Source organism: Coturnix japonica, chromosome 5, assembly GCF_001577835.2.
Source record: "Coturnix japonica isolate 7356 chromosome 5, Coturnix japonica 2.1, whole genome shotgun sequence".
Lineage (NCBI taxonomy): Eukaryota > Metazoa > Chordata > Aves > Galliformes > Phasianidae > Coturnix > Coturnix japonica.
Genome location: NC_029520.1, coordinates 6,474,035 through 6,483,694, shown reverse-complemented (window position 1 = coordinate 6,483,694; position 9,660 = coordinate 6,474,035). Strand labels below are relative to the sequence as shown.

The 9,660-nt window shown below is 35.4% G+C and overlaps 1 protein-coding gene across 7 annotated transcripts in view; it reads right to left on the bottom strand.

Annotated features, from left to right (window-relative positions):
* Positions 1-311: 311 nt before the first annotated feature.
* The window catches only part of LOC107314382 (golgin subfamily B member 1-like), a 42,301-nt gene continuing 32,952 nt past the window's right edge, over positions 312-9,660 (bottom strand). For all 7 annotated transcript variants that reach the window (XM_015863536.2, XM_015863542.2, XM_015863539.2 and 4 more), the window contains 8 exons: positions 9,391-9,542; positions 8,344-8,503; positions 5,718-5,870; positions 4,595-4,762; positions 3,097-3,194; positions 2,768-2,902; positions 1,699-1,813; positions 312-935 (listed from right to left, as the gene is read on the bottom strand). In XM_015863536.2, the coding sequence (XP_015719022.1) occupies positions 777-935; positions 1,699-1,813; positions 2,768-2,902; positions 3,097-3,194; positions 4,595-4,762; positions 5,718-5,870; positions 8,344-8,503; positions 9,391-9,542 (1,140 nt within the window). In that variant the 3' untranslated portion in view covers positions 312-776. The remainder of the gene's footprint in view (positions 936-1,698; positions 1,814-2,767; positions 2,903-3,096; positions 3,195-4,594; positions 4,763-5,717; positions 5,871-8,343; positions 8,504-9,390; positions 9,543-9,660) is intronic.

Here is a 9,660-nt window from a genome sequence, read left to right as displayed (position 1 = left end):
TAAGTCACATTTGGCCACAAGACAGACATTAACTGAAACCCATCAGGACAACACAAATTGGAAGTAAATTTAAACACACAAAAAGTTACAGAAATTACACCTCTGAAATGACAATAAAGAAGTATAAGAAGCTTAAGACATTTCTTCATGCCAATTCTCAGTTCAGACTGAAGCATATACTTCACCTTACCATATTACCATATACAGACCTCTGTACCTTGAAACAGCCAACACAAACTAAAAAGGCTTAATATAGCCAAAGAACATTGACTTAAGCTTATTTTTTGAATGAAAATAAAAGGAAATCAAAATCCAGTTCTTCTTTCTTTATTGCACTCTTTAGAACTCCCTGTTGTAATCAAGAAGCCAATAGACAGTAATAGCTGAATATTCCTTTAAACTGTATAGTTCAACTCTTAAAATAAAATTTATTTAGAAAAGATATCATTTACAACCCATTCAGTAGTAATCATTCATTATGTACTCACAAGCAATATTAAATAACTTGTATGCAGCAGTTTCTTTATAGGGCAAACGAGGGCAATATTTTCTCCTTAGCAAATATAATACCCCACTGTTAAAGAGCAATTCAAGTCAACTTTGGGACAACTGTGATATACATAAATTTCTTACAAGAAGCTCAAGATTCATATAGTGTAACAAGAATATATACAACTGTGTCCAGTGCATAGCTCAACAGCAGCATGTGAAAAATTATCTTGAATTGGCACACCATTACCTATAAGAAAATAATTTACTCAGAAAATGCAGTGTACTCAGAGAACACCAGTGAGGCACAATAAAACAATAAGATGTAGTGTAACCAGGTATGTAAGGAATAAATAGCGGGATTTTGCTCTGGAGGTCAGCAGCTTAGAACAGGTAAGACTTCGTCCTCGAAGCCATCTTCTGAAGGAAAGGGCTCCTCTTTTCACCTGGTTAGGAAAGAAAGTGATCATAAATACGTAAGAAGCAATTCCACTGTAACCTAGACTTCTCTGGCACTGCAAACATTCTAACTCTGATGCAGCAGAGGACATAAACATGATTTAAAGATAAAAGAAAACAGCATTAATGAAGGGGAATATGAACGAACATAAAGTGTTCGTATGCTGTGTAATTACATACGCATACTAGAGACAAAGACATATAATTATATGCATATAAACTTTATTTAATGGCCTGATATGTAATCAAATCAAATTTTAGGTCGCTTGTATTTTGGTTTGAACATATGTTATGTGTAATGTGGCACGTTTTGCACAGCTACCTGTTTTTGACTCACCATCCACAACCAGAATAGAATGAATTTTTTCACCGCCTACTTTGCTATGTTGAGTGGACCCCTCTGTAGCCTACACATCCCATGATATGTAACACAATAAAAGTGTGCTTCAGTCAGCATTTTGGACTAATGGCAGATTAAACAAGTAGCTGCTTTGTGCCAGCATTTACATACAAAGAGGATAACCTACATTCAGCAATTCCCAGAAACTCAGAAGGAAAATGGGCACTCCAAGAACGAACAAAAGAGACAGAGGTAAAGCAGAGAAAGACCAGAGGAACGAAGAGTAGCTTGAAAGAAAATAATGAACTGTTGTTGCCTTCAGTCCTATCTGCAATTAACAATAAGACAACATATGTACCACTTAAGCAGCCTATAATATGGCGTTTTTTAAAAGCATATAATTTACTTACCTTTCTTACAGTAACATGTTCACTAGGACTGATGATTAAAGCTTCTCTTTCCTCCTCTGTTTCCATTCGAATAGTGTATTCGCTAGGTACAGACCTGTAACTACTGACTTCAACTCTAGAGGAAAGTTAAAGGAAGTCAATGGAATACAGAATTGCCTGCTCTTCCAAAATACCAAATTCAGATTAAAACAAAAAAAACAAACAAACATCATATTGTACATTTAAATTACTGGAGAGAGCTCCCTATAAAAAGCAGTAAGACTTAGAGAATGATGGCAACATAAACCATTTGCAGACTATTCTCAGAGTGTTCACAGAATCATAGGTCTTTTCTCAAGGATAAACAGATCCAGTTCACTTAGCCTTTCTTCATAAAAAAGATGCTCCAGGCCCTTCACCAACTTTGTGGCCCTCCAAAACGACTCTTTCCAAGAAAGAGTGCTATTTATTCTGAATAATCCTCATCATTGCTAGCTGGTTAAATAGCAGTTTTAAGATTATGATACCAAAGAAGATTTTACTTGGGCAGATGATTTGGGGAATTTTAAATCTAAACCATGATGGTACCAAAGTCACAATGTGTATATTTCTTCTAACTTGGCAAAAATAACACTGAGTTATCAGAAGCAAGAGATTAAATTGTAAACAATAAAAGCTAAGGCTATTAACATTTTCTTGATCCACAGAGTTAGAACTTGCTTTTTAACAGTTACAAATGCATTTTTCATTGCTTCAGGTACTACACTTAAAGTCTTAATTCAATTGTCAAAAATCTAACTTCAACAGAAAAATCAGCACTAAATATAAAAGGCAGACAAAAAAAAAAAAAACCTGACGTAGATTTTCAGTTCTGTAGTACACTTTGCATTTGCTCTAAACTACTGTAAATGAAAACCTCAGGATGAACCCATTCAAAAAGAAGCTGAGCCACAAGAGGAAGCAGAAGAGGAAGGTGGCTTAAGCTCTCTGAATACACAGGTTTTTTCATACTTGCATAAGGGTTTAATATAGCAATCCATAATATGCCTTCAAAAGAAAAAAAAAACAAACATTTCACAGTATAGTTTACCTGTTACTTAGCTCTTCAGAGAGTCCAAGAGCTTCTTCTGCAGCTTCTCTCCTTCTCTTTTCTTCTGCTAGTGTTTGTGTAAGCTGTGAGAGAGCCTGCTGCACTGAGTCATATTGTTGCTCAGTGTCTGCAAGCCTGCAATTAGATAGATTTTGAAATATTGAAATACAATCAAGTACTAATATTGTAAGAATATGACTGACACATTTAATGTACTGTAAATCAACATCCTTCCCTTTCCCAAAAGAGAGAGAAAAGCATTATATATGCACTTATAATACAGCTGTTAGAAAAAAAAAATATTGCTAATAACACTCTTCAGTTCTGACCTTTTTCTGAGTTCACTTAGCTCCATATTGTCTATTTCAACAATAACTGCAGATCTTTCCTGTGGTGCTCCAGGGGGAACTTCTGCTCTAGTTTCATCCTATTAAAAGGGGAAAGAGCTAGTCACAATTTTCCTAGTTGTATAAAAATCTTTATATCATTTAAAGAAGCCATGAGCAACACACAGCAGGGGAACAAAACTCTCTTGTGTCATTCAATCATTTAATTTCCAAACCCACAATTTTCCAAACCTGTTTTCTAAGTAAAAAATGACAGCTGTCTCTGTGTGCTGCTGGACTTGGAAGATACATGTATGCTGCACAACACAGCAATCTGAGCTACGTCTGAAGTTCAAGAAATTCATCTACAAATGCACACAGTAACATAACAGACTGACCACAGTTTCATTAATAGCACAGCTATTCTACTATCAGAATCTGAGACAAAATATCTGTGTGGTAGTGTATCAAGCCATACAAACAAGACACTTCAAACAGAGGCAGCAGCAGAATTCTACATAAGATTGTATTCTTTTTCTCATATTTGTGGATTTTGTACAGAATACCCTGTTATGTTTTGCCCCTTCATGATAACATCAGAGTATTTGGGTTAGTTACTAGCTCTAGCTGCATAGTTTGTTGCTATGGTCTAACACAAACAGCAGAACAGAAATATTAGGATATTCAGTAAGATGCAGTGATAGGCGATGCTACGAGACTGAATAAAGTAGATCTCCCTTTTATTTCCTCCAAGATAGGCTACGACTAACGTAAACAATGTTTAAATACAGAGCTAGTGAGCTTTAGGCAGTGCAGAAGCACTGAGAACTGGCCTTAAGCAGCCCCATGCTTTGTAATCAACACGTTAAGGAAATGGAACCTGAATTTTCTGTGAGATAAGAAGTAGGGATTAATTGCTTTTTCAGTGTACAGTTCTCCTTGTTATTTTTGTTTCTGGAGAGGGTTTATATATGAATCCACAAAATATTTTAGGTTCTTCCATTATTCAGTCATTATTAACTAAACAAGGCAGTATAGGAAAGCATTTTAGAAATGAATGGATCACGAAGAGATAAGCTTACATGTGTATGATAGGTTGCAAAGGGTACTGAGATGCTGAACTTGATAAACAGATCTCACTTCCCAAAATATTACAAATGACTTTGCAAAGTGGTTTGTGACTGCTGTGAAATTATCAGTAAATCTTGCTAATCCATTAATCAGTGATCATCCAATTACCCTGCCAGTTGTGGCCAATTAAAAAAAAAAAGATGGTTCAAAATGAAAACAGCATCTGTAAAGAGCTTCCTGAAAAATCTAATTAAAAAAACAGCTTTATAGCAATAGTTACCTTCAGTGTGTCACAGACTACTGTATCAGCAAAGCAATTAAAAAACGATAAGTAAATGCTCTGTAATGTTTATTTTTGTTCAGCAAAAAAAAAACCAGCAAAGGCGCAAGTATGGAAAGTGCCCTAAAAATGTTCTCTATGTTCATTTACCTGAATGGTGCCCTGGAAGGATGTCACCTGCATTGTTTGATATTCCCTCTCCAGTCTTAAATAACGATTCTGCAAATCAGTGTAACGAAGCTGATTATCCCTTAGAGTCTGAGACAGAGTTTTCAGCTGGGCAGACAACACAGCGTTCTCTTCTGCTGACTGCACATTCTGAAAGAAATTATAATTTAAATTATTCAAAAAGCCCAATAAAGCAAACACAAGTACTATCTCATTCAGGAAATCATTAGAAATGAGATCTGTTGTTGAAAGTTTGAAAGTAACTGCATACAGTTTTCAGAACTGCATCCACGTTTTGGCAAGGTCATCTTAGTAAGACTGAACTAGCTGTTTTATGAGAAGTAGAAATAACAAAACCTGAGTATTGTCTCTATAATCTATATGCTCAAAACAGTAATTCCAGGAAAAAGGTGTTCATCAGAAAGCTGAAGTATGTAAAAGCAGTCAAGTTTTCATATTCTCAATAACAAAACAGCAATATGGTTCTTCACCCTTTCCCAATCATCCATCTTCACTTGTAGGTCAAGATTTCTACGACAGTTTCAATATTTGGTTGAAATTGTTATCACATTCATTAAATGCTCTGGTGAAGCAGTAAAAACAGACACAATTACAGATGAAATGCAACAAACCTAACTCTTTCTGAATAGCGAGATACACAGGATAAGTGCTTAGTGAGTATCCAAAAACATTTACAAACTTTTGTAAGCAAAACACATCCACAAGCAAACCCACTTCATAAAGACACTGAGGAAACATTTTAGAGGTATTTCTTGTTCGGTATGAGATAGTTAAAATTTTGTTCTATTTTTCTAATGAAAAATACTTGAATTCAAGCTTAGCAACACTCCATTCAAAAGAAATTTCCTTAGAATGCAGATTCAAATAAACATCTCTCAGACAAATATGTAGCCAGAAAGAACGTAATACTGAGTTTATGCTGCAATTTCTAGTCTGAGCCAAATGGAATTTTTTGAAGAATTCTAAGTTTTGAAGTGAAGTTTCAATTATACAAGATACCACCAGTTTAGCCATATTTCTCTGTGTTGTTAACAGCTCAGGTTCACATTGACTATTTAGGATAACAGTTGTTGCTTTAAGTTACCTTTGAATTAATCTGATGTAAATGCAGATCCTTCTGGTGCATCTCCTGAAGACAGCGCTGTAGCTCATTCTGAAGACGATTTCTTTCAGCCAACACATGCTTGACGTCCTCAGGGGTGTCTGCACCTCCAACAAGGGAGGCAGTTTCCAAAACCTTAAGAAGTATCAGCATATTCAGGTTAGATGGTAAAGGAATTTTCTAAATAATTCAAATTAAATATACATAAGGACTACACAATGACTCCCTTTTCACAAGATCACTTCCTTTCTATAAGGTAATTCCACATGTTTATTTACGAAAAACCTACTACTTCTTAATCTACAAACTTCATAGAAAAAAAATTACAAATGGTGTGAATCGTGGAAGTGGAAAGTGGGTGAAGTTGTGAATATCTGGTAGACCAAAGCTATGATGCTAATGTCTAATAATGAAGGAAAGTGAACTACCTTCAATGGTTTCTGGATTCTATTTTCCCATACAATCATGAAATAAAGACTTTTATAAGGTACTTCATAACCCAGCAGACAATGAAGTTCAACAGCCCTTGTTTGTCATCTTGAACACACAAAAAAAATGAATAGTATATGACAGCTATAAATTTCATCAGCTGAAACATCATTTTTAGTGAAATTAATGGAAGATGGCTTACCTCTATTTCCTTTGGTACAGAAAAAGCAAATGAAAATATTACTCCAAAATAACATTTTCCTTGAACCTTTAATGATAATCTATGAAAGCAGATAACTGGGTCTCAGCTGTTGTCTTTCTAAATTTGGTATTTTGTTCCTGCTAGAACCCAACTCCAGCTGCTTCAGGGAAAGGATAACAGTGCTTCCATTAGGCACCTCTCTCCCTTCTCCCCACAGTACGGTAATACTCTCATCAACAAATACTTAAGAGATTGATTTATGTTCTTATGAATTTGCTAGCACCAAGTATGCAAGTTCTGAATGCTGTTGCTATCCATGTAAATTACCAGTTTCTTTTTTGATCCTGTTAAAAAACGTGTACCTGAAAACAGATTGTAGAAATCATATATCTTGAAAAAGTTCATGCTATCTAAAAGAGCACATCTCTTTACTAGTTTTTCATATCACTTTATCTTGGATTCACAAGAAGCAAGAGTAAAGATTCTCAGTTCATAGACACACATCGTACACTACAGTTAGACCATTTATCTCTTTGATTTCTTCTCTAACATGAACAAACCTCAATCTTTTCTGAATTTTCTTGTTTTCTATATCACGTTTTCACTCTTTCAAAACAATTTTATTACAATGCTTCTGTGAAGCTGAGGTGAAGTGTAGAGTTAATGGCTTTGCTCCACTTTACCTACCATTTACTCAACATCCAAAACAACTGATTAACACTGTTTGTTGTGAAGTAAGATACAAGCAAGTAACCCTGTTTGTCCATCTGTACCAATAACACTAGCATCAGTTAGACACACTTAAAATTGGATTTAAAAAAATTTAAGATGTTCATGTCTCAAAAGAAGTTATGCTACTTCTGTCTTTAGTGATTTTATATATACATACTGATAATTATAATCAGTGGCTAAGGAAAATATAGTATACATGATATTTTCAGCTGAGAGAAAAACAAGTATAGCCTGTACCACAGTCTGCCTGGCAGCTAATTAAGTCTAAGAGCATGCAAGGACTCAGTAACTGATAAACACATTGTTGGCACCCTTCAAATAATAGTACAGCATTCTACTTCTCTTTTGAATGCGTGTCATAGGAACAAGTAGCAACATGGGTTTTATAATAGCACGAACTGCAAATGACTCATGATAGGCAGAATATTGGCACAAGAATTACAGACCCATAGTTAATTTCCTCCTAAGGACATAATACATTTTACCTCAGCTACTATGTAAGAACTCCTCTGTGAGTTGTCTGAAAGCTCCAGCCCTCCTGATCGGATAAAATTAAGTGAGAAAGCCATAAACTGCGTTACTTTCCCCCCCCCCCCCCCTTTCCAATATAAATCTCTGTATTTATCAGCACCACGTCTGCTTCTGAATCATACTTGTGGTCATTCACCAGGTTTGAACTTCTTCATATTATATTCTGGATTTAAATAATCTAAAACAGCAGTTTACTAAATTACTTAAGGAATTTATTAATGTTATCAATTATGTAAAGAGAAAATAAAGCTACCTTACAGTTTAACCATAACAAATTGATACTCACTGGCTAAGAATGAATAACCAGTTACTGGTTCATGAGAGTTCTTCACCTTTGGTTTGATAACTATCATTTTATTTATGAAGCTTCTTTGCATGCTTTTTATCCATCAAAACATACTGCAACAGTGAGTTTCCTCTGTTGGTTTATAAATGTAACAAACTTCTTTTTTTTAATTTAAAAGAAGTTGAACCATACCTACACACCTGGCTCTATTTAAAATGTGTTCCTAAGTATTGCAATTCACTGACCTGTTGCAGTTGTAGCTTGCTATTTGTCTGCCCCCCAGAATAGTGAAATACAGATGATGCACTCTATAGCATATCAGCCTTCGCTATCACATACTAGATTGCTCACACTTAGGAAGCAAACTGCAAATTTAGTAAAGTAAATTGACTGAACTAGGTTGATGCTTCCTGCTGTATTTTGTTTACCTTGACTGGGTAAATGTTGCCAGTGGAGATTGATTTCTTAACAATGATGTCTTCTTGCAGCTTCTGCAGTTCTGCAATCTGACGGTCTTTCTCAGCAACTGTCATTTGATATTGATTTCGCAGTGCTTGGGACTCTGAGAGGAGGAGGTTCTTTTCCATCCTGATTGCGAAATAAGAAACCAGCTATTAAATGAAAATATACTATACAGAAATCAATGCAAACAATAAGACTGTTATTTCTAACACAAATGGCAGTTTTTAAACACTTATATGCAAACGTGGTACATTTTATGAGTATTCTCAATACTGATGTCTCTTCAAAATGGCATTCACAGCATTAGATAGAAGGTGTGACATTATTTGTCACAGATAATAGAAGATGTGAACAATGCAGAAGTGGACATTTGAATTTACAAAAACATTACTCAAATGTGAAATGAAGATTATGAAGATTATTATGAAGATTAAAGGTGCTTACAGTGAGAGAGGAGATGGTCTCTTCACACTGGTGGCAGGATGAGGGGAAATGGCCTTAAGTTGCACCAGGGAAAGTTTAGGTTGGGTATCAGGAAACACGCCTTTAGATAAAGGGTTATTAAGCACTGGAATAGTCTCTCTAGGGAGGTGGCTGAGTCACCATCCCTGGGTGTGTTTAAAACCTTTCTGGATGTGGTGCTCAGGGACATGACTTAGTGGAGGGTTGTTAGTAAGGGTAGTGTGGTTAGGTTATGTTTGGACTCAGTGATGTTTAAGGTGTTTCCCAACCTGAGCAATTCTATGATTATTTTCAACACACAGTTGAGTCAAATCTGCAATATTTCAGACATCTACTTAAAAACAACAATAACAAAAAACTGGGAGGAAATGTCAGGTTTATCAGTGGTAACTTTTACTTAGATGACAATGTGACTGTGCACATTATGAAAATATTCTTCTGATAAATTATACGTAATTCTCTTTGTCAGTTATATGTCAGGCTTAAATCAATGAAGAATTTCAAGCAAAAGCCTTATGCATTACTTGTTAATGCAATTTAAACATTCATACCTCAATCCAGCAAGTTCACTCTGGTATGATGCAATCTCCCTCTCAGTTTCTGCTTGGAAGGCTTTTGTCTGGTGCAGTGCCTTCTCCAAATCATCAACCTTGGCCTTCAGTTTTGATATTTCAACAGCTGCAAGGTTGGCTCCTTCTTTAGCCTACATTTAATAAACATGATTAGTAAACTGGAAGGAAAACTACATAATTGAAGTTTTATCAGTACCAGAATTCTAGTACAGAATTCTTTTGCTTGCTTTTCCCATTTGCTCCTGTTCA